At 42.5% G+C, this 24,895-nt stretch overlaps 1 protein-coding gene across 1 annotated transcript in view; it reads left to right on the forward strand.

Moving 5' to 3' along the window:
* Positions 1-24,895, forward strand: part of kmt2ca (lysine (K)-specific methyltransferase 2Ca) — a 235,970-nt gene that overhangs the window by 1,765 nt on the left and 209,310 nt on the right. The window contains 1 exon segment of the mRNA XM_046290968.1: positions 16,529-16,705. Coding sequence (XP_046146924.1) covers positions 16,530-16,705 — 176 coding nt within the window. The 5' untranslated portion in view covers position 16,529.

Genomic DNA, 24,895 nt, shown 5'->3' on the forward strand with positions numbered 1-24,895 from the left:
TGAAGCTTGTATAAGTCATGTGAAAGAATGAGCGGATCCTTGAATATAGGACATAGAAATGCTCAATTAATCTCCATCAGTCTGATACATGTCGTGGTCCTGTAGTGCTTACTAAGAACCTAGCGAAGATGAGTGTTGCCAAAAAAAGTCAAGCCTCTCTCAAAGGATGGGTCTCACCACCCCACTTGTAATACTTTTAATATTTGTTTTGGAGACCTTGCACATTAAAGCACAGCCATTGGGCTACATAGTTGAAGTGTTGGTTTTTAGCAAGATGTTTTGCCAAGCTGAAAGGAGAGCAAAACGTCAAGGAGGATTATTCAATATCACTATTTTCACTGTTTGAAGGGTTCCTAATATGTAAGCACTTCATACCACCTTCATAACCCATATTCCTGTGTCTTGGCACTTTCAGTGCAAATTCTGACTAGGCTCCCCATAAACGGAGGGCAATTCCAAGGTAATGGAATTGCATTGACTCTGATTTTTCACTTAAAATGTATGCCAAACAAAAGACATTGATGTCGAAGTTTAACAAAGTATACAAGTCAATGATGTCTGCAGAAAGAATGGGGTGCGAGCTATGACATGACACATTGACTTTGGGGGAAAAAATGTGATTTCTCTTATTGAACTACAGTAAGTGAAGTGGATTTACACCCAGAAACATAATTTCATCATGGGTCCCTGGTCTCTACTACAGAGAAATGAATAATTAGGGATATGAATGTCATTCTCTTCATGGTGATGTATCCTAAATAAGGTGGGGAGAACAAGTATTTGATACACTGCAGATTGTGTAGGTTTTCTGACTTACAAAGCATGTAGAGGTCTGTCATTTTTATCATAGGTACTTCAACTGTGAGAGATGGAATCTAAAACAAAAATCCAGTAAATCACTTTGTATGATTTTTAAGTAATTAATTAGCATTTTATTGCATGACATAAGTATTTGATACATCAGAAAAGCAGAACCTAATATTTGGTACAGAAACCTTTGTTTGCAATTACAGAGATCATACGTTTCCTGTAGTTCTTGACCAGGTTTACACACACTGCAGCAGGGATTTTGGCCCACTCCTCCATACAGACCTTCTCCAGATCCTTCAGGTTTCTGGGCTGTCACTGGGCAATATGGACTTTTAGCTCTCTCCAAAGATGTTCTATTGGGTTCAGGTCTGGAGACTGGCTAGGCCACTCCAGGATCTTGAGATGCTTCTTACGGAGCCACTCCTTAGTTGCCCTGGCTGTGTGTTTCGGGTTGTGGTCATGCTGGAAGACCCAGCCACGGCCCATCTTCAATGCTCTTACTGTGGGAAGGAGGTTGTTGGCCAAGATCTCGCGATACATGGCCCCATCCATCCTCCTCAATAAGGTGCAGTCGCCCTGTCCCCGTTGCAGAAAAGCATCCCCAAAGAATGATGTTTCCACCTCCATGCTTCACGGATGGGATGGTGTTCTTGGGGTTCTACTCATGCTATTTCTTCCTCCAAAAACGGCGAGTGGAGTTTAGACCAAAAAAACTATATTTTTGTCTCATCATACCACATGATCTTCTCCCATTCCTCCTCTGGATTATCCAGATGGTCATTGGCAAACTTCAGACGGGCCTGGACATGCGCTGGCTTGAGCAGGGGGACCTTGCGTGCGCTGCATGATTTTAATCCATGACGGCGTAGTGTGTTACTAATGGTTTTCTTTGAGACCGTGGTCCCAGCTCTCTTCAGGTCACTGACCAGGTGCTGCCATGTCGTTCTGGACTGATCACTCACCTTCCTCATGATCATTGATGCCCCACGAGGGGTGATCAGGTGATTGACCGTCATCTTTAACTTCTTTCATTTTATAATAATTGCACCAACAGTTGATGCCTTCACACCAAGCTGCTTGCCTACTGTCCTGTAGCCCATCCCTGCCTTGTGCAGGTCTACAATTTTTAGACCTGATGTCCTTTCCACAATGGCCAAGACCAGAGAGCTGTGTGAGGTTGGAGTCTGTTTGATTGTGTGTGTGGACAGGTGTCTTTTATACAGGTAATGAGTTCAAACAGGTGCAGTTCATACAGGTAATTAGTAGAGAACAGGAGGGCTTCTTAAAGAAAAACTAACAGGTTGTGAGAGCCGGAATTCTTACTGGTTGGTAGGTATTCAAATACTTACAGTGGGGCAAAAAAGTATTTCGTCAGCCACCAATTGTGCAAGTTCTCCCACTTAAAAAGATGAGGCCTGTAATTGTCATCATAGGTACACTTCAACTATGACAGACAAAATGAGAAAAAAAATCCAGAAAATCACATTGTAGGAATTTTTATGAATTTATTTGCAAATTATGGTGGAAAATATGTATTTTGTCACCTAAAAACAAGCAAGATTTCTGGCTCACAGACCTGTAACATCTTCTTTAAGAGGCTCTTTTGTCCTCCACTCGTTACCTGTATTAATGGCACCTGTTTGAACTTGTTATCAGAATAAAAATACACCTGTCCACAACCTCAAACAGTCACACTCCAAACTCCACTATGGCCAAGACCAAAGAGCTGTCAAAGGACACCAGAAACAAAATTGTAGACCTGCACCAGGCTGGGAAGGCTGAATCTGCAATAGGTAAGCAGCTTGGTTTGATGAAATCAACTGTGGGAGCAATTATTAGGAGATGGAAGACATACAAGACCACTGGGACTCAAATCCTGCAGTGCCAGACGTGTCCAGGCCCGTCTGAAGTTTGCTAGAGATCATTTGGATGATCCAGAAGAAGATTGGGAGAATGTCATATGGTCAGATGAAATATAGAAAAAATAGAACTTGTTGGTAAAAACTCCACTCGTTGTGTTTGGAGGACAAAGAATGCTGAGTTGCATCCAAAGAACACCATACCTACTGTGAAGCATGGGGGTGGAAACATCATGCTTTGGGGCTGTTTGTCTGCAAAGGGACCAGGACGACTGAACCGTGTGAAGGAAGGAATGGATGGGGCCATGTATCGTGAGATTTTGAGTGAAAACCTCCTTCCATCAGCAAGGGCATTGAAGATGAAATGTGGCTGGGTCTTTCAGCATGACAATGATCCCAAACACACCGCCCGGGCAACGAAGGAGTGGCTTTGTAAGAAGCATTTCAAGGTCCTGGAGTGGCCTACCCAGTCTCCAGATCTCAACCCCATAGAAAATCTTTGGAGGGAGTTGAAAGTCCGTGTTGTCCAGCAACAGCCCCAAAACATCACTGCTCTAGAGGAGATCTGCATGGAGGAATGGGCCAAAATACCAGCAACAGTGTGTAAAAACCTTGTTGTCATTGCCCATCAAAGGGTATATAACAAAGTATTGAGAAACTTTTGTTATTGACCAAATACTTATTTTCCACCATAATTTGCAAATAAATTAATTAAAAATCCTATAATGTGATTTTTCTGGATTTTTTTTCTCCTCATTTTGTCTGTCATAGTTGAAGTGTACCTATGAGGAAAATTACAGGCCTCTCATCTTTTTAAGTGGGAGAACTTGCACAATTGGTGGCTGACTAAATACATTTTTGCCCCACTGTATGTGATGCAATAAAATGCAAATTAATTACTTAAAAATCATACAACGTGATTTTCTGGATTTTGGTTTTAGATTCCGTCTCTCACAATTGAAGTGTACCTATGATAAAAATGACAGACCTCTACATGCTTTGTAATTAGGAAACACTGCCGATTTTGCAGGTTATCAAATACTTGTTCTCCCCACTGTAGGTATAAATATGCGATATCCTCCTTTGCATATTTGGGTATTATTCTACACACTGTCTAATATTTTATTGAACTCTGCTGCCCCCAAAACCAGACCAAATCTGAACCATAGATGTCTATGTTTAACATGTTTTGACCTCAACGTACAGCACAGTAGAGCTCAGTGGAGTACAACACAGAACAGTAGTTCAGTACAGTACATTAGTATACTCAACTCTATTGTGCTCTACTGTACTCTACTTTTCTTTAATGTGCTTAACCTAAAGTTGATGTTGGAAGTTTACATACAGCTTAGCCAAATATATTTAAACTCAGTTTTTCACAATTCCTGACATTTAATCCTAGTAAAGATTCCCTGTCTTATGTCAGTTAGGATCACCACTTTATTTTAAGAATGTGAATTGTCAGAATAATAGTAGAGAGAATTATTTATTTCAGCTTTTATTTCTTTCATCACATTCCCAGTGAGTTGGAAGTTTACATACACTCAATTAGTATTTGGTAGCATTGCCTTTAAATGGTTTAACTTGGGTCAAATGTTTCGGGTAACCTTCTACAATCTTCCCACAATTAGTTGGGTGACTTTTGGCCCATTCCTCCTCACAGAGCTGGTGTAACTGAGTCAGGTTTGTAGGCCTCCTTGCTCGCACACGCCATTTCAGTTATGACTAGAGGTCGACTGATTAGGATTTTTCAACGCCGATACCGATTATTGGAGGAACAAAAACAATTACAACAATACTGAATTAACACTTATTTTAACTTAATATAATACATCAATAAAATAAATGTAGCCTCAAATAAATAATGAAATGTTCAATTTGGTTTAAATAATGCAAAAACAAAGTGTTGGAGAAGAAAGTAAAAGTGCAATATGTTCCATGTAAAAAAGCTAACGTTTAAGTTCCTTGCTCAGAACATGAGAACATATGAAAGCTGGTGGTTCCTTTTAACATGTCTTCAATATTCCCAGGTAAGAAGTTTTAGGTTGTAGTTATTATAGGACTATTTCTCTCTATACCATTTGTATTTCATATACTTTTGACTATTGGATGTTCTTATAGACACTTTAGTATTGCCAGTGTAACAGGATAGGGGTGAGGAGAGGGACGGAAGCTATCTGGGCTCGAACCAGGAACACAATGACAACAGCCACCCTCGAAGCATCGTTACCCATCGCTCCACAAAAGCCGCGGTGGGGAACAACTACTTCAAGGTCTGAGCGAGTAACGTCACCGATTGAAACGCTATTAGCGCTCACCGCGCTAACTTGCCAGCCATTTCACATCTGTTACACCAGCCTAATCTCGGGAGTTGATAGGCTTGAAGTCATAAACAGCTCAATGCTTGAAGCATTGCGAAGAGCTGCTGGCAAAACGCATGAAAGTGCTGTTTGAATGAATGCGTACGAGCCTGCTGCTGCCTACCATCGCTCAGTCAGACTTCTATATCAAATCATAGACTTAATTATTACATAATAACACACAGAAATACGAGCCTTTGGTCATTAATATGGTGGAATCCAGAAACTATCATTTAGAAAACAAAACGTTTATTCTATCAGTGAAATACGGAACCGTTCCGCATCTTATCTAACGGGTGGCATCCATAAGTCTAAATATTCCTGTTACATTGCAAAACCTTCAATGTTATGTCATAATTATGTAAAATTCTGGCAAATTAGTTCGCAACGAGCCAGGCGACCCAAACTGTTGTATATACCCTGACTCTGCGTGCAATGAACGCAAGAGAAGTGACACAATTTCACCTGGTTAATGTTGCCTGCAAACCTGGATTTCTTTTAGCTATACATGCAGGTTTAAAAATATATACTACTGTGTCTTGATTTTAAGAAAGGCATTGATGTTTATGGTTAGGTACAGTCGTGCAACGATTGAACTTTTTTCGCAAATGCGCTTGTGTTAAATCATCCCCCGTTTGGCAAAGTTGGCTGTCTTTGTTAGGAAGAAATAGTCTTCACACAGTTCGCCACAAGCCAGGCGGCTCAAACTGCTGCATATACCCTGACTCTGTTGCAAGAGAAGTGACACATTTTCCCTAGTTAAAAAAAGTTAGCAGGCAATATTAACTAAATATGCATGTTTAAAAATATATACTTGTGTATAGATTTTAAGAAAGGCATTGATGTTTATGGTTAGGTACACGTTGGAGCAACGACAGTCCTTTATTGCGAATGCGCACCGCATCGATTATATGCAACGCAGGACACGCTAGATAAACTAGTAATATCATCAACCATGTGTAGTTAACTAGTGATTATGATTGATTGTTTTTTTATAAGATAATTTTAATGCTAGCTAACAACTTACCTTGGCTTCTTACTGCATTCGTGTAACAGGCAGGCTCCTCGTGAGGCAGGTGGTTTGAGCGTTGGACTAGTTTAACCGTAAGGTTGCAAGATTGAATCCCCGAACTGACAAGGTAAAAATCTGTCGTTCTGCCCCTGAACAAGGCTGTTAACCCACCGTTCCTAGTCCGTCATTGAAAATAAGAATGTTCTTAACTGACTTGCCTAGTTAAATAAAGGTAAAAAAAAAATTGGTGCCCAAAAATACTGATTTCCAATTTGTTAATGAAAACTTGTAATTGCCCCTAATTAATCGGCCATTCCGATTAATCGGTTGACCTCTAGTTCTGACCACAAATGTTTCTATGGGATTGAGGTCAGGGCTTTGTGATGGCCACTCCAATACCTTTTACTTCATTGTCCTTAAGCCATTTTGCCACAACTTTGGAAGTATACTTGGGTTCATTATCCATTTGGAAGACCTATTTGCAACCAAGCTTTAACTTCCTGACTGATGTCTTGCGATGTTGCTTCAATATATCCACCTAATTTTCCTACCTCATGATGCCATCTATTTTGTGAGGTGCACCAGTCCCTCCTGCAGCAAAGCACCCCCACAACATGATGCTGCCACCCCCGTGCTTCAGGTTGGGATGGTGTTCTTCGGCTTGCAATCCTCCCCCTTTTTCCTCCAATCATGACGATGGTCATTATGGCCAAACAGTTCTATTTTTGTTTCATCAGACCAGAGGACATTTCTCCCAAAATTAGGATCTTTGTCCCCATGTGCAGTTGCAAACCGTAGTCTGGCTTCTTATGGTGGTTTTGGAGCCGTGGCTTCTTCCTTGCTGAGCGGCCTTCCAGGTTATGACGATATAGTACTTGTTTTATTGTGGATGTAGATTATTTTGTACCTGTTTCCTCTAGCATCTTCACAAGGTCCGTTGCTGTTCTGGGATTGATTTGCACTCACGAAAGTACGTTAATAGGAGACAGAACACGTCTTCTTCCTGAGCGGTATGACATCTGCGTGGTCCCATGGTGTTTATACTTGCATACTTTTGTTTGTACAGATAAATATGGTACCTTCAGGCGTTTGGAAATTGCTCCCAAGGATGAACCAGACTTGTGGAGGTCGACAATTGTTTTTTCTGAGGTCTTGGCTTATTTCTTTTTTTTCTTCCCGTGATGTCAAGCAAAGAGGCACTGAGTTTGAAGGTAGGCCTTGAAATACATCCGCAGGTACACCTCCAATTGACTCAAATTATGTCAATTAGCCTATCAGAAGCTTCTAAAGCCATGACATTATTTTCTGGAATTTTCCTAGCTGTTTAAAGGCACAGTCAACTTAGTGTATGTAAACTTCTGACCCACTGGAATTGAGATACAATGAAATAATCTGTCTGTAAATAATTGTTGGAGAAACTATTTGTGTCATGCACAAAGTAGGTGCCGTAACCGACTTGCCAAAACTACTGTTTGTTTACTAGAAATTTGTGGACAGGTTGAATAATTTGTTTTTAATGACTCCAACCTAAGTGTATGTAAACTTCCGACTTCAACTGTACGTGTTTCTTTGAGGGAGCTTGTCTGAAGACCAAATGTGTTTCTGTATTGTATCATTTTGCTGCATGGCCTACAGTGGTCTACAGAAACAAATACAAATGTTCTATATATTTGTTCCTATTTCATAAATTTGTTTGATATTTCCCAGTATGGCAGTTTTGAAGATATTTATTACCAGCTAAGAATTATCTGTGTAAAATTTGTAGTGCGGTTGAAAAACAGGTTTAATGACTCCAACCTAAATGTATGTAAACTTCCGACTTGAACTGTATTTGTGTGCTCTACTGTGTACTGTGCTGTCCAATCTTGTAAACCCAACTGTGGTTTCCAGGGGTTGAGGGGTATACGTTGTATACCCACTTATTTTTCATTGGGTATGATGTATACTCTGTTAATCCCCACGATGTTTATCAAAGTAGTGTAGTGGAGGTATATGCCGTATCAATTAATGAGGCTGATGGAACCGATCTGAATGTTTATTACAAAAAAACAATAACAATATATACAGTGGGGAGAACAAGTGTTTGACACACTGCCGATTTTGCATGTTTTCCTACTTACAAAGCATGTAGAGGTCTGTAATTTTTTTTATCATAGGTACACTTCAACTGTGAGAGACGGAATCTAAAACAAAAATCCAGAAAATCACATTGTATGATTTTTAAGTAATTAATTAGCATTTTATTGCATGACACAAGTATTTGATCACCTACCAACAAGTAAGAATTCAGGCTCTCACAGACCTGTTAGTTTTTCTAACATCTGTCCATCTGTCCTTCCGATTGGGTCTGTGATGTGTCATAGACGTGTACGAACCAACTTCCGTTGGCACATAGGCACATAGGCCTGCGTTTCAAACAAACCAGCATGCTCATGTCTTAGGGTGTTTGTGGTCTGCCCAGCGACAGTGTGAGGCTGAGCAGCCACTTGGCTCTAGCAGTGCATTCGAAACCTGTTAAAACCCTCGTGTTAAATCAATATTAAAATAAGCGCCGGTACATACGCACAGCGGGGCGCCCTTCTATTTCTTCTCTCTCCTCTCTTTCTCATTTTCATTCTCCACCCCAGGATGACTGTGCTGAACTAAATGGCTAAATTAATTTCAGCAGTGCTCAGTAGAGCACGTACAGTGCCTTCAAAAAGTATTTCCACCCATTGACTTTTTCCTCTTTTTGTTGTTACAGCCTGAATTTCAAATGGATTCAATTGAGATTCTTTGTCTCTGGCCTAGACATAATACCCTTAATGTCAGTGGAATTATGTTTATTTATTTGATTTTTTTTAGTTAATAATAAAAAATGAACAGCTGAAATGTCTTCAGTCAATAAGGATTCAACCCCTTTGTTTTGGCCTAAATAAGTCCATGTGTAAAAATGTGCTAAATATATCACATCAGTTACATGGACTCGCTCTGTGTGCAATAAGTGTTTTAACAGGATTTTTTTTAAACGACTGCCTCATCTCTGTACCCCACACATACAATTACCTATAAGGTCCCTCAGTCGAGCAGTGAATTTCAAACACAGATTCCACCAGAAAGACCAGGGAGGTTTTCCAATGCCTTGCAAAGAAGGGCACCTATTGGTAGATGGGTTAAAAGATTGAAAAGCAATCATTTTGAATATCCCTTTGAGCATGATGAAGTTAATCATTATGGTCTGGATGGTGTATCAATACACCCAGTCACTACAAAGATACAGGTGTCCTTCCTAACTCAGTTGCCGGAGAGGAAGAAAACCGCTCAGGGATTTCACTGAGGCTGTTGGTGACTTTGAAACAGTTTGAGGTTTTTTTTATTGGCTAGTTTAGGATAAAAATGTGGACGGATCAATAACACTGTAGTTACTCCACAATGCTAACCTAATTGACAATTGAAAGAAGGAAGCCTGTACAGATTTGTTTTATTCCAAAACATGCATCCTGCTTGCAGCAAGGCACTAGGCAAATACTGCAAAAAAAATGTGCCATAGCAATTAACACTTTTTAAAAATTCAGGAAACAAATGTATGTTTTGGGGCAAATCCAATACATTACTGCGTCATGTTATAGGTATGCTTATATATCATTGAGGCCTGGGGAGTATTTCTGTATAAAAAGACACTGGGAGATTAATTCCTTTCAGCAGGACAATAACCTAGAACACAAGGCCAAATCTACACTGGAGTTGTTTACCAAGACGACAGTGGATGCTTCTGAGTGGCAATGTTACAGTTTTGACTTTGATCTACTTGAAATTCTATGGCAAGACCTAAAAATGGTTGTCTGTATATGATCAACAGACAATATGGCAGAGCTTGAAGAATTCTGAAAAAGTATAATGGGCAAATGTTGCACAATCCAGGTGCGGAAAGATTTAAGACTTACCCAGAAAGACTCACAGCTGTAAGCGTTGTCAAAGGTGCTTCTACAAAGTATTAACACGGGTGTGAATTCTTACGCAAATTCGTTTTTCAATACATTTCCTAAAGAACTTTGTAATAATGGTTTTTTTTCTAAAACACAATCTTTTTGAATTCACAACAAAATATGGAATAAGTCAATGGTTATGAATCCTTTCTGAAGTAGTCCCTGTAGAAGTCCCCCAACACGGCTTTGCACAGCTGGTCTCGGTAACGCTGCCCTCACCTCGTTGTCTTTTTTTGTTGTTGTAAGGTTTTCCTTCTTTCTCTCTTTCTTGTGGAAGAGCTCTTCCAGTTGTGCCTTTCACCGAGCAGTTGTTGCAGTTGCTACTGTCAATTTTCTCAGTTACTAATAGTGGTAGCTGTATCGGCTGTGTTCTGTGGTTAAAAATACAGAAATGGCACCGTACTGGATGGTGGCCGTTTTGCAAGCGCTGACCCAACTTTGTATCTTTTGTTGTTTATCTTTTACCTTTACATTTAGAGAAATGATCAGCTATCATTTCTTACAACTGACAAGAACTTTTGAACGTCAGATTGGCAGCTGCTTAACTCAATTCCGGGTTCAGATTAAGGCGACAGGAGAACCGGTCACCTCTTCCCTCCATTCTACTGGCCACTTGATGATGATAAGATGGATGACTTCCGATTGCAGATTTGCTACCGGAGAGACACTCAACTGCAATATTCTCTGCTTTTCTGAAACATTGGTCTCGGACAAGATCACCCCCTCATGGTTGTCCAACTCAATGGATTCGTCATTCACCATAACGATAGGACCGCGTAGTCGAGGAAAACGAGGGGATGGGTGGGTTTGCCTCTACATCAACTTGTTAGTGTCGATCCATTGTTCACCCATCTTGGTTAAATGCCATCAGATATTCCAACTCTTTCACCTCCCGAGGGAGTTTTCAGCTGTTATCGTGACTGTTGTATGCATTTCACCTCAGGACAAGAAAAATAACAAGCTGGCACTTAACAAGTTGTACAATGTTATAACCAAGCAGGAAAACCTACATTGAGGCTTCTTTTCTGGTTGCCGCCTAATTAAATTCTGTGTCATTAGGAAACGTGATGCCTAACTTTCATCAACACGTCTCCCTCGCCACTAGGGGCAATAAAGACTACTGTTATTCTACCCACAAGCAAATCAGATCATGACTCCGTACTCCTGCTTCCTGTTTACAATAAGTAGCTCAAACAGGAATCACCCATGACTCGCTCAGTTGAGAAATAGTCTCCAGGACCTCTTTGCTGGTGTTGGGACTCTGTCGATAACATCGAGCTAACCACCTCTGTCACCGGCTTCATTAGGAAATGCATCGACGACGTCCCCACAGTTAAGGTTTGCTGCTTCCCCACTCAAAAGTCCTGGATTAAAACTGAGGTTGGCGTTAACACTAAAGGGTAGGTCTACCGCACACAGGGCTATTGCAGACAACCCTGACGCTACGGCTGAGGACAGGAACAAATACAATAAGTCCCACTATGACCTCCAGAGTCATCTAACAAGAAGGACAATATAGGAATACGGTGGAATCATATTACACAGGCTCTGAGACCTGCCACTTTTGTCAGGTGCTACAGCCCATTATCGGTTAAAAAGGAAGACCCAGACGTGATCTGCCCAACCGATGCCTTTCTACTAGACAAACTCAATACATTTTATGCACGCTTTGACAGTAACAACATTGTGCCGGGTGTGAAGATTGGGTGATCTTGCTCTCCTGAGGCCGACGTACTAAAAGTCTTCAATCAGGTCAATACCCGCAGAGTCGGGGGGCCAGATGGGTATTCCAGGGCTCGTTCTCATAGCGGAACAGCTGGCAGGTATATTCATGGTAATTTTCAACTTCTCCTTGTCCCAGTCTGTAATCCCAACATGTTTTAAGATGACCATCATTCCTGTTTCTATTAACTCTTAAAGTTTCATGCCACTGACTCCCACCCTGTAGCACTAACATCTGTAATCATGACGTGCTTTGAGTGGCTGGTTATGGCGCACATCAACTCAATCACCCTAGACCAGCTCTAATTTGCATACCGCCCCAACAAATCCATAGACGATGCAATCTCAATTGCGCTCCACACTACCCTCATCCACCTAGATGAGAGCAATGCCTATGTGGGAATGCTTTTCATTGACTACAGCTCAGTGTTCAGCACAATTGTCCCCTGCAAGCTTGTCACCGAGCTGAGGACCCTGGGACTGAACATCTCCCTCTGCAACTGGATCCTGGACTTCCTGACGGGCCGAACCCAGGTGGTGAATTTAGGCAACATCACCTTCGCCACACTGACCCTCAACACAGGGGCGTGTGCTTAGTACTCCCTGTTCACCCATGACGTCACCACTGTGACGACACAATGGTGGTAGGCCTGATCACTGGCATTGATGAGACGACCGGGAGGAGGTCAGTCGTCTCAGTGACCTGGCAGTGTGGGGCTAGAACAACAACCCCTCAACGCCAGTAAGACCAAGGAGCTGATTGTGTACTACGGGGGAGGCTGCAGTTGAGCAGGTGGAGCACTTCAAGTTCTTGTGTCCAAGTCACTAACATAAAAAAGGTCCATACAACCGCACAGTTGTGAAGAAGGTGAAACGGCGTCTCTTCCCCCTCAGGAGGTTAACTATTTGTCAAGGGCCCTCAAATCCTTAGCTGTACCATTTGAGAGCATCTTGTCTGACTATCACTGCTTGGTATTTTTTATTTTACCTTTATTTAACTAGGCAAGTCAGTTAAGAACAAATTCTTATTTTCAATGACGGCCTAGGAACAGTGGGTTAACTGCCTGTTCAGGGGCAGAACGACAGATTTGTACCTTGTCAGCTCAGGGATTTGAACTTGCAACCTTCCGGTTATTAGCCCAACGCTCCAACCACTAGGCTACCCTGCCGCCCCAAATGGCAATAGCGCAATCTAAACACAATTAACCATAATGACCAAAAAAAAAAAAAAAAGGTTTGGAAAAGTACACACCTGTCTATATAAGGTCCCACAGATGACCGTGCATGTCAGAGCAAAAGCCATGAGGTCGAAGGAATTGTCCGTAGAGCTCCGAGACAGGATTGTTTCGAGGCACAGATCTGGGGAAGTGTACCAAAACATTTCTGCAGCATTGAAGAACACGGTGGCCTCCATCATTCTTAAATAGAAGTTAGAACCACAAAGTCTCTTCCTAGAGCTGGCCGACCAGCCAAACTGAGAAATCGGGAGAGAAGGACCTTGGTCAGGAATGTGATCAAGAAACCGTTGGTCACTCTGACAGCGCTCTAGAGGTCCTCTGTGGAGAACCTTTCAGAAGGACAACCATCTATGCCACACTCCACCAATTAGGCCTTTATGGTAGAGTGGCCAGATGGAAGCCACTCCTTAGTAAAAGGCACATGACAGCCCGCTTGGAGTTTGCCAAAAGGCACCTAAATGACTCTCAGACCATGAGAAACAAGATTCTCTGGTCTGATGAAACCAAGATTGAACTTTTTGGCCAGAATTCCAATTGTCATGTCTGGAGGAAACCTGGCACCGTCCCTGCAGCAAAGTATGGTGGTGGCAGCATGATGCTGTGGGGATGTTTTTCAGCGGCAGGGACTGGGAGACTAGTCAGGATCGAGGAAAGAGGAGTGGAGCAAAGTACAGAGAGAATCTTGATGAAAAGCTGCTCCAGGGCTTTCAGGATCTCAGACTAGGGGCGAATGTTCACCTTCCAACAAGACAACGAACCTGAGCACACAGCCAAGACAATGCAGGAGTGGCTTCAGGACAAGTTTCTGAATTAGAGGTCGACCGACTTAATCGGCACGGTCCATTTAAAAAAAATTATGGGCTGATTTTTCAAGTTTTCATAGCGATCGTAATCAGCCTTTTTGGATGCCGATTACATTGTAATCCACGAGGAAATGGCGTGGCAGGCTTGACCACCTGTTACGCGAGTGCAGCTTCAAAAGGACCTTGTGGCTTCAAGGAGCCAAGGTAAATTGCTAGCTAGCATTAAACTTATCTTTATCAAAAAAATCAATCTTAACACAATCACTAGTTAACTACACATGGTTGATGATATTACTAGGTTAACTAGCTTGTCCTGTGTTGCATATAATCAATGCGGTGCTTGTTCATTTATCATCGAATCACAGCCTACTTCGCCAAACGGGTGATTGATTTTAAAATCATCAGTATATATTTTTTTAAACCTGCATATTTAGTTAAAAGAAATGCTTGTTAGCAGGCAATATTAACTAGGGAAATTGTGTCACTTCTCTTGCATTCTGTGCAAGCAGAGTCAGGGTATATGCAACAGTTTGCGCCGCCTGGCTCATTGCGAACTGTGTGAAGACCATTTCACCCTAAGAAAGCCGTAATAAATTTGTCCGAATTTTAACTAATTATGACATAACATTGAAGGTTGTACAATGTTACAGCAATATTTAGACTTATGGATGCCACCCGTTAGATAAAATACGGAACGGTTCCGTATTTCACTGGAAGAACAAATGTTTTATTTTCAAAATGATAGTTTCCGGATCTGACCATCTTAATTGTCAAAGGCTCGTATTTCTGTGTTTATTATAATTAAGTCTATGATTTGATAGAGCAGTCTGACTGAGCAGTGGTAGGCAGCAACAGGCTCATAAGCATTCATTCAAACATAACTTTACTGCGTTTGCCAGCAGCTCTTAGCAATGCTTGATGCACAGCACTGTTTATGACTTCAAGCCTGTGTACTCCCTAGATTAGAAATATTAAAGTGCCTGTAAGAACATCCAATAGTCAAAGGTATATGAAATACAAATTGTATAGAGATAGCGTAGCCTAGTGGTTAGAGTGTTGGACTAGTAACCGGAAGGTTGCGAGTTCAAACCCCCGAGCTGACAAGGTACAAATCTGTCGTTCTGCCCCTGAACAGGCAGTTATCCCACTGTTCCCAGGCCGTCATTGAAAATAAGAATGTGTTCTTAACTGACTTGCCTGGTTAAATAAAGGTAAAATAAAAATAAATAAAAATAAAAATAGTTGACGTGTCATAATTCCGATATTAACTACAACCTAAAACTTCTTGACTGGGAATATTGAAGAACTGCGAATATTGAACCACCAGCTTTCATATGTTCTCATGTTCTGAGAAAGGAATTTAAATGTTAGCTTTTTTACATGGGACATATTGTACTTTTACTTTCTTCTCCAACACTTTTGCATTATTTAAACCATCGGACGCACAAAAAGCTTATTTTTCTCCAGTTTTTTTTGCTGAGGTTTGTTTACATCCCTGTTGGTGAGCATCCATCCTTTACCAAGATTATCCATCTACCTGACAGGTAAGACAAGAAGTTGATTAAACAGCATGATCATTACACAGGTGCACCTTCTGTCGGGGACTACAAAGGCCACTAAAATGTGCAGTTTTGTCACATAGATGTCTCAAGTTGTGAGGTGAGCAAGACAATGGAGATAATCTAGGTAAATGAAGGCTGAATTGAATGTTTATTTCTTTATCATAAGATGCCTCCAACGTCGTTGTAGGGAATTTGGCAGTTTGTCCAACTGGCCTCCCAACCGCAGACCATATGTATAGCATTGTGTGGGCCAGTGGTTTGCTGATGTCAACGTGAACAAAGTGCCCCATGATGGGGTTGTGGTATGGGCAGGCATAAGCTACTGACAATGAACACAATTGCATTTTATTAATGGCAATTTGAGACACGTTGTGAGGCCCATACATTACAAAAAATAAACCATTCTGTGATCATCAAATCTGTATTCCCAGTTGTGAAATCTATTGATTTGGGCCTACTTTATTTATTTCAATTTACTGATTTATTTACTGATGAACTTTAACTCTTTAAAATCTTAAATGTGCATGTTTTTGTTCTGTATATATTGTTCTGGATTATTTCATTGTTAGAGCAAAAAAATAATTTCACTGTACTTGTGCATTGACATGAACTTGAAAGCAGTTGTTAGTGGGCTAGCGAGGTGGCGCTAACCTCAGCTTATTTGCTAGTCAAAGTTAGGAGTAGGACTGATGTGTTGGTGACTTACATCCTGGCCCCTTTTAGTTGTGTGTTTTTGTTTCTTATCTTAAGGCATGTGAAGTTAACATATGTCAACTGAAAGAAACTTCTCTAACTTTTGAACCACTACACCTGATTCACCTAGTGAACTAATCAGCATGCTCTTGATTAGTTCAATTAGATTGGCTGGTGGGGGAATGGAACACACGTTCATTTGCTGAACTGGCACTGGTCCAAGCAGGTTTGGAAATGGAATATGTTGCATTGAAAGATCCCTATGGTATGAAATATTGGCATTCATTGCCATTATCCATGTGTCTAACTGGTGGACACAGATGACAGACATTGGTGGTTGTTGGGATTTCAGAAGTCCACTGTCTCATAGTATACTCAAATAGGTCACATTGACAATACAGTTCGTCATCTTCACTAGCAAGACACATTTTGCATATCTTTTGTCCATGGTTTAATAAATAATCTCTCTCTCCTCTTCCCTATGCTCTCCATCTCGGTCCACAGAATGTCATCAGAGTACAAGAGTCTGGATCCCTCTGACCACGGACCGTCTCCTCCCCTGAGCAGCACTGGGGGGGGCTCCCCTTCAGACAGCCCCTCCCCTGCCTCCACAGACAGGCGCCCCCGTGGCCGGCCTCGTAAGGATGCAGGCGCGCCCACGCGAGTACCCACACAAAAGAAGTAGGTCCCATTCGCTCTAACCTTGGTGTGATGCTTAGTGGGGGGTGCCTGTGCTTGGGTTTGGGTTTGACTGCTTTGCTGATGGTGTCGCCCTCCATGGTTTCACTGGGCCGTGTGGCATTTGGCCAGTCTTATGTTATCCTTTCTGGTGTATTTTACGAAGCAGTTTAGTTGTTCTGTAAGGGGGTCTTTGTTTTTGGTGGAAGTGAGATGTAAAGGTTTAATTCATATTGTAGAGGATAAAAACACCATTAAGTCTACCGACTGATCTCTCGGTGGCTGGTTCAAGCTCAATCTTGCCATTTCTTTCAAATCAGTTTTTTTTCTTCAATTGGTAATAATCGCCCTGCCTCATCCCCACAACCCCATAGGTCCACTAAATCAATTTATTAAGTACCATGAATTATTAAATCTGCTACTCACTACTAGGACTCCCAAATGAATCATACGAGTGCATGGAAGGACATGTGAGCTGATGTGACTGCAGGGATAACCCAAGTTAACCCCGAACATTACACGTGGGGATGGGGATTTGTGTGTGTGTGTGTGTGTGTGTGTGTTGTGTGTGTGTGTGTGTGTGTGTGTGTGTGTGTGTGTGTGTGTGTGTGTGTGTGTGTGTGTGTGTGTGTGTGTGTGTGTGTGTGTGTGTGTGTGTGTGTGTGTGTAAAGGGAAGGAGAATCACGACGCGTGACGTGGATCTAAGCTATGCACAGATTCCACCTCGAGGAGCCACTCAAGTGTTTTGAGGTGCATTAGCACTGAGGAAGCTGAGCGCCTGCGAGGCACACAAGGAGATGCTGCCTAGAAACAAACAATGTACGCGGGCGGCTATTAATGTTTTTCTCTTTTGGTTGTTACATCTATGTCTCCGAGATATCCCCACTTTCATCTTTTCACGTGGCAAGACTTGTAAAGGAGAGAAAGTATTGCTTTCATCCTGGTGTCTTATTTGTCTGTCATTCCTATGTAGCTACCTTCTATCAGTGTACAACAAAACCAACTCTGAAGAACTGTAGGAGATGGACTGTTCAAATGACATGGAGAAGGAGTACATTGTGATTTTGTGGGGAGGGGGTTTGATCTTCAGATGGAGGGTGTGCTTGGTTACTTCCTACTAATGTGACATCCACTGAGTGGCGTGCAACAAGCCTTTGTTAGCTAAGATAGCTGCACAGGGGAACATTGGGGCCTCCTCTTTATAGATAGAGTAATGTTCCTCATACGCACCACGCTGATATCGGCCACATCATAGGCCCTTTCCCACCTGGACAAAACGAACACCTACGTGAGAATGATGTTCATTGACGACAGCTCAGCTTTCAACACCATAGTGCCCATTAAGCCCATCACTAAGCTAAGGACTGTGGGACTAAACACCTACCTCTGCAACTGGATCCAACTGGATCCTGGACTTCCTGACTCCAACACCATCATTAAGTTTGCTGACGACACAACAGTTTTAGGCCTGATCACCAACAATGAAAAGACAGCCTATAGGGAGGTCAGAGATCTGGCAGTGTGGTGCCAGGACAACAACCTCTCTTTCAATGTGATCAAGACAAAGGAGATGATCGTGGATTACAGGAAAAGCCACGCCGAACAGGCCTCCATTAACGGCGACTGCCTAACAAGCGGCCTTGGTGTATTTCCAGTTTGTTGCCCTTCATATAAATAGTATTGGATAGAAAAGCCAACTGAGAACCCACAATCCTGAGGTCCTTTTTGACAGCCCCGCCACTTTGTTTGGTATAGAGGGATGAGGCTAGAGAAATGTAACCACTCAAATTAATGCGCTATGGATGCAACCAACAGTCATATGATTGGCTACGACAGCTGTACTAAGCTAATGAGGTGTGTGTGTGTGTAACAGTATACTTTTAAACCGTCCCCTCGCCCATACCCGGGCGCGAACCAGGGACCTTCTGCACACAACGACAACAGTCACCCACGAAGCGTCGTTACCCATCACTCCACAAAAGCCGCGGCCCTTGCAGAGCAAGGGGAAACACTACTTCAAGGTCTCAGAGCAAGTGACTTAACCGATTGAAACGCTATTTAGCACACACCGCTAACTATGCTAGCCGTTTCACATCCGTTACATGTGCACGCGTATGTACAGTGCATTCGGGAAGTATTCGGTCTTCTTGACCTTTCCACATTTTGTTACGTTACAGCCTTATTCAAAAATTGATAGTTTTTGTTGTCCTCATCAATCTATACACACTACCCCATAATGGCAAAGTCAAAACAGGTTTTTAGTTTAAAAATTTGCATAATTATTCAGACCCTTTACTCAGTACTTTGTATAAGCACCTTTTGGCAGCGATTACAGCCTCGAGTCTTATTGGGTATGACGCTACAAGCTTGGCACACCTGTCTTTCAGGTCTCTCCAGAGATGTTAGCTCGGATTAAATTCCGGGTTCTGGCTGGGCCACTCAAGGACATTCAGAAACTTGTCGCAAATCCACTCCTGCGTTGTCTTGGCTGTGTGCTTAGTGTCATTGTCCTGTTGGAAGGTGAACATTCACCCCAGTCTGAGGTCCTGAGCGCTCTGGAACAGGTTTTCATCAAGAATCTCTCTGTACTTAGCTCTGTTAATATTTCCCTCGATCCTGACTAGTCTCCCAGTCCCTGCTGCTGAAAAACATCCCCACAGCATTATGTTGCCACCACCATGCTTCACTGTACGGATGGGACAGGTTTACTCCAGACGTGACCTTTGGCATTCAGGCCAAAGTGTTGGCCAGAGAATCTTGTCCTTTAGGTGCCTTTTGGCAAACTCCAAGCGGGCTGTCATGTGCCTTTTTACTGAGGAGTGGCTTCCATCTGGCCACTCTACCATAAAGGCCTGGTTGTTGGAGTGCTGCAGAGATGGTTGTCCTTCTGGAAGTTTCTCCCATCTCCACAGAGGAACTCTAGAGCTCTGTCAGTGCTGCAGATATTTTTTGGTACCCTTCCCCAGCTCTGTGCCTCGGCTCAATCTTGTCTCGGAGCTCTACGGATATTTCTGTCAATTGTTGGACCTTTATATAGACAGGTGTGTGCCTTCACAAATCATGTCCAATCAATTGAATTTAGCACAGGTGGACTCCAATCAAGTTGAAGAAACAGCTCAAGGATGATCCATGGAAACAGGATGCACCTGAGCTACATTTTGTCTCATAGCAAAGGGTCTGAATACTTATGTAAATAAGGTATTTCTGTTTTTTATTTTAAATATTGTGTTTAGATTGAAGAGAGAAATAAATAATATATTTTTTAAAATAAGTCTAAAGTAACAAAGTGGGAAAGTCAATATCTGAATACTTTCGGAATGACTGTATAAGGTATTTATGTAGGCCTATAGTAGTATTATTATTATTATTGTTATTTGAAAAGGCCATTGGACATTCCAAAATGTCCCAGATTGTCTTAAAACTCCTGGGTGCAACTTAGTGGTACTGAAAACTCGTAACAGCTTGGCTGGCCTAGACAAAATGTCACCTGGGCTGATTATGGGCCATAAACACATGACTGGTGTTAAAATGATGTCACCACTGACTTCCTAGGAAAATGTGTATATGGGTGACGCTGTGTGCTCCTGGTCTGTTTGTCTAGTAGTATTCTTCTGAGGTGTGTGTGTGTGTGTGTGTGTGTGTGTGTGTGTGTGTGTGTGTGTGTGTGTGTGTGTGTGTGTGTGTGTGTGTGTGTGTGTGTGTGTGTGTGTGTGTGTGTGTAAATATTTGTATGAACATAACCAGAATCAACAGCTGAGACATAAACTGAACAAGTCCCACAGACGTGACGACCAGAAATGGAATAAAATGTCCCTGAACAAAGGGGGGAGGGAGACACCTGAAACCCCACCTCTTTAAGGAATACCTAGGATAGGATAAGTAATCCCTCTCACCCCCCCCCCTTTAAGATTTAGATGCACTATTGTAAAGTGACTGTTCCACTGGATGTCATAAGGTGAATGCACCAATTTGTAAGTCGCTCTGGATGAGAGCGTCTGCTAAATGACTTAAATGTAAATGTAAATGTAAATGTAAAATCAAAAGTAACAGTCAGTATCTGGTGTGGCCACCAGCTGCATTAAGTACTGCAGTGCATCTCCTCCTCATGGACTGCACCAGAGTTGCAAGTTCTTGCTGTGAGATGTTACCCCATTCTTCCATCAAGGCACCTGCCGGTTCCCGGACATTTCTGAGGGGAATGGTCCTCACCCTCCGAACCAACAGGTCCCAGACGTGCTCAATGAGATTGAGATCCGGGCTCTTCGCTGGCCATGGCAGAACACTTGACATTCTTGTCTTGCAGGAAATCACTCACAGTACGAGCAGCATGGCTGGTGGCATTGTCATGCTGGAGGGTCATGTCAGGTTGACATGATGCACAGCTTTGAGATTGCCTGCAATGACAACCAGCTCAGTCAGATGATGCTGTGACACACCACCCCAGACCATGACGGACCCTCCACCTCCAAATTGATCCCGATCCAGAGTACAGGCCTCGGTGTAACTCTCATTCATTCAACGATAAACGTGAATCCGACCATCACACCTGGTAAAACAAAACCACGACTCCTTTAAAAAAAAAGAAAAGCAAAAATAATGTGGTCAATTAAAATAACATCAACATTGATCAGAAATACAGATAGATATATTGATCAGAATCGACATTGATCAGAAATGCAGTGTAGATGTTGTAAATGACTATTGTATATGGAAAGGCAGATATTACATAGGCGTACGAAGGCCCATTATCAGAAACCATCACTCCTGTGTTCCAATGGCACGTTGTGTTAGCTAATCCAAGTCTAATTTTAAAAGGCTAATTGATTATTAGAAACCGTTTTGCAATTATGTTAGCACAGCTGAAAACTGTTGTACTGATTTTAAAGAAGCAATAAACTGGCTCTCTTTAGACTAGTTGAGTATCTGGAGCATCAGCATTTGTGGGTTTGATTACACGCTCAAAATGGCCAGAAACAAAGTACTTTCTCCTGAAACAAATAACTTTCTTCTGAAACTCGTCAGTCTATTCTTGTTCTGAGAAAAGAAGGCTATTCCATGAGAGAAATTGCCAAGGAACCGAAGATCTGGTACAACTTGGTTCTACTCCCTTCACAGAACAGCGCAAACCGTCTCTAACCAGAATAGAAAGAGGAGTGGGAGGTCCCGGTGCACAACTGAGCAGGAAGACGTTGAGAAACGTCTGTCGATTTTAATTATTTTATTTTTTGGCAATGATGCAGACAATAACATTGAAGCCACAATCTATCTGCAATATTAAAGCTGATCAACCTACTAAAAAATAAAGGATATTGCTCCATTTGCTGTTAAGGGTACTGTTCCCCTTTCCTCCTGTCCCTCATTTTGTTCTGAAGGCAAGCTTGTCCCTAGACCCACTATGTCACTGAAGTGTCTCTCTGCCAGCAGCAAGTCAGGCTGTTTTTATTTTATTTATTTGTTTACAAAGAGTGCAAAAGCTTGGAGTACCTTCTGAGTGGGCTTTCATAACCCAATGGCTGCTGCATGTGGAAATGTCTCCTGTGTAGGCTATGCCCAAGGGGTCAGGGCAATGAATCACTGACTGTTACCTGACCATCTAAATGGCCGGCCTGGTTCGTTCTGGGAACAGCTGTCAATCATGAGAGTGTTTTACAAATTCTTTATGAGACGTTTCTAAATGTAATATGGATCCTTATTAAGCTATAGCAGTGCAGGGTGTTATGTGAAATGTTATTGATGTCATCTGTGAAATGGGTGCCCCCTTTTTTTTTGTGGTCAGACTAGTTCCCTATTGATTTGGCCTAAAATAACACCAGTACTCTCTCACAAACACAGATATCCTCGTCGGTGTTGTACTTTATCGGTCTGACAAACTCCCACTGACCCACGTGAGCTTTGTGTCTCTGTGTTGCAGTAGTGCGTTATAGTAGTTTTTCTGGTTGCCAGGACTCACCCCCAAAGCCCAACCCAATAACCATACCACTGTTTTCTGTGGAGGAGTCTCAACTAAAGTAATAGGTCTACGTATTTCTAAGGGGTCTCTTGCACGTTCTGGATGGGTTAACGGTTCATTTCATTGACCCTTGTTTGCTTTTGGTTGGAGGGAAGGTATGTCCTGTGTTGAGTCAGCATTTCAGAGGTTTCCAGCCTCTAACATTGGGATTGTTGTTGAAGCTGTTAACCAATTGCTTGTAGAAGCTTGCTCTGTAAGCTGGAAATGTAAAACCGGAGAGGTAATGGTTAAATGGCTTGCTGGGAAGTAGCTACAGAGAAGGTGGTGTGCCTCAGCCCAGCCAGTGTACCCATTCCAGCCAGTGTACCCATTCCAGGATTTCGTCACTGCCTTGGGAGGTGGAACTACTTGCAACAGCAGTTTATCATTTTTTTCTTTCTCCCTCTCTCTCTCCCCCACTACCACTGTCTGTCTCACTGTCTGTCTCACTGTATGTTTAGATATAGGTTTTTCTTTCTCCCTCTCTCACTCCCCCACTACCACTGTGTGTCTCTCTGTGTGTCTCTCTCTGTGTGTCTCTCTCTGTGTGTCTCTCTCTGTGTGTCTCTCTCTGTGTGTGTCTCTCTCTGTGTGTGTCTCTCTCTGTGTGTGTCTCTCTCTGTGTGTGTCTCTCTCTCTCTCTCTGTGTGTGTCTCTCTCTCTCTCTCTCTCTGTGTGTGTCTCTCTCTCTCTCTCTGTGTGTGTCTCTCTCTCTCTCTCTGTGTGTGTCTCTCTCTCTCTCTCTGTGTGTCTCTCTCTGTGTGTCTCTCTCTCTCTCTCTGTGTGTGTCTCTCTCTGTGTGTCTCTCTCTCTCTCTCTCTCTCTGTGTGTGTCTCTCTCTGTGTGTCTCTCTCTGTGTGTCTCACTGTAGTAGAGACTAACTCACTGGACGTTTTTTGTGACTGGTTGTGTTCAGTACCACATGATTTTTAGTGGTTCTAAAGTGAAAGTTCATGCATAGAATTGGGATCATCAGGACTAGATGCAGCATTTAGCTTGGTGTTTGGTGACGAGAAACTTTTTATGTGAACCAGTGATTAGATTTTTTTTCAGAATCAGTCTAACGGGAGCCTGAACCTGGAACTTGGGCTCATAACTTGTCATAATGACTCTTACTTTATGAACCTTCTATTGTACCAGAGGTGGCTTGTGATTAGGACCAGCCTACCCCTGTGAGACTGTACACCAGAGTTTCCCAAGAGTTCCAGATGACATCACAGGGAGGGAGAGAGGGAAGCTACACAGGTCCCAGTGGTTTGCTCTTGTCACTCTGGCTTTGGCTAGCGGGTGTTTTATCTGCCTTTGGGTTACTCATTAGCCCACATTTCATCACTTGTTAACCTCTATGCTGCACATGTGGGTACGACGGGTACACGTAAAATCCATTTGGTTGTCCCGGCTTGGCAAAACCCGAGGACTGTGGGTAGTCAGATGGGCATGATGCATGTATTATGCAGTGCCTGTCTAACAGTGAGCATCACCGTACATCTGGCTTTCCTCTAGTTGGTCTCATGGGGTTCGGCATTGTTTAGCTTCATGCATGGATAACTCAACGAATCCCTACGAGGACTTTGAGAGGCTCTGTTTTTTTATCTTGTTTTAAACGTCAAGGTTGCATACATTGACTGATATGTTTTGTCTTGTGACTTAAGATTAGTCCTTGCATTCTTTTTGCAAACCGGGCTTACTCGACATAGTTGTTGTGCTATCCAGGGGTGGTAATGGACAACTGTTCCAACACCGTTGGAAAAACAACACAGTGACCGTTAACATAAACTGTCAAGTGGAAATCCTGATTTATTCTAGGGGCAGCCGCAGCTCCACCATCACCTAAACTGACCTTCATGCCCAACATATTGTTCAACTAAGCCACTGTTTAGAAGTGTTTTCAGGATCCCCAGTACCCTAGGAAACCTTCTCTTCATCATAACTTTTCTGGTCTGGCTTCCACCATTCCACTTTTACCTGTCAAGTCCTTTTACTTCAGTTGTTTGGGAGCCAACTTTCCAGAGTATAACTGAGAATACATTGTGCAGTCAAGCATATCAACACTAAAGTGACCATGTCGACCATAGCAATGCTACGGTGACCATAGCAACGCTGCGGTGGCCATGGCGACCATGACAACACTGAGGTGGCTATGGTGACCATAGCAAGTGATGCTCAAAGCTAGAGCCATTTAGAGAAGTCATAGAAATGGTAG

The sequence above is a fragment of the Oncorhynchus gorbuscha genome, linkage group LG12, assembly GCF_021184085.1.
Source record: "Oncorhynchus gorbuscha isolate QuinsamMale2020 ecotype Even-year linkage group LG12, OgorEven_v1.0, whole genome shotgun sequence".
In the NCBI taxonomy this organism is placed as follows: Eukaryota; Metazoa; Chordata; class Actinopteri; order Salmoniformes; family Salmonidae; genus Oncorhynchus; species Oncorhynchus gorbuscha.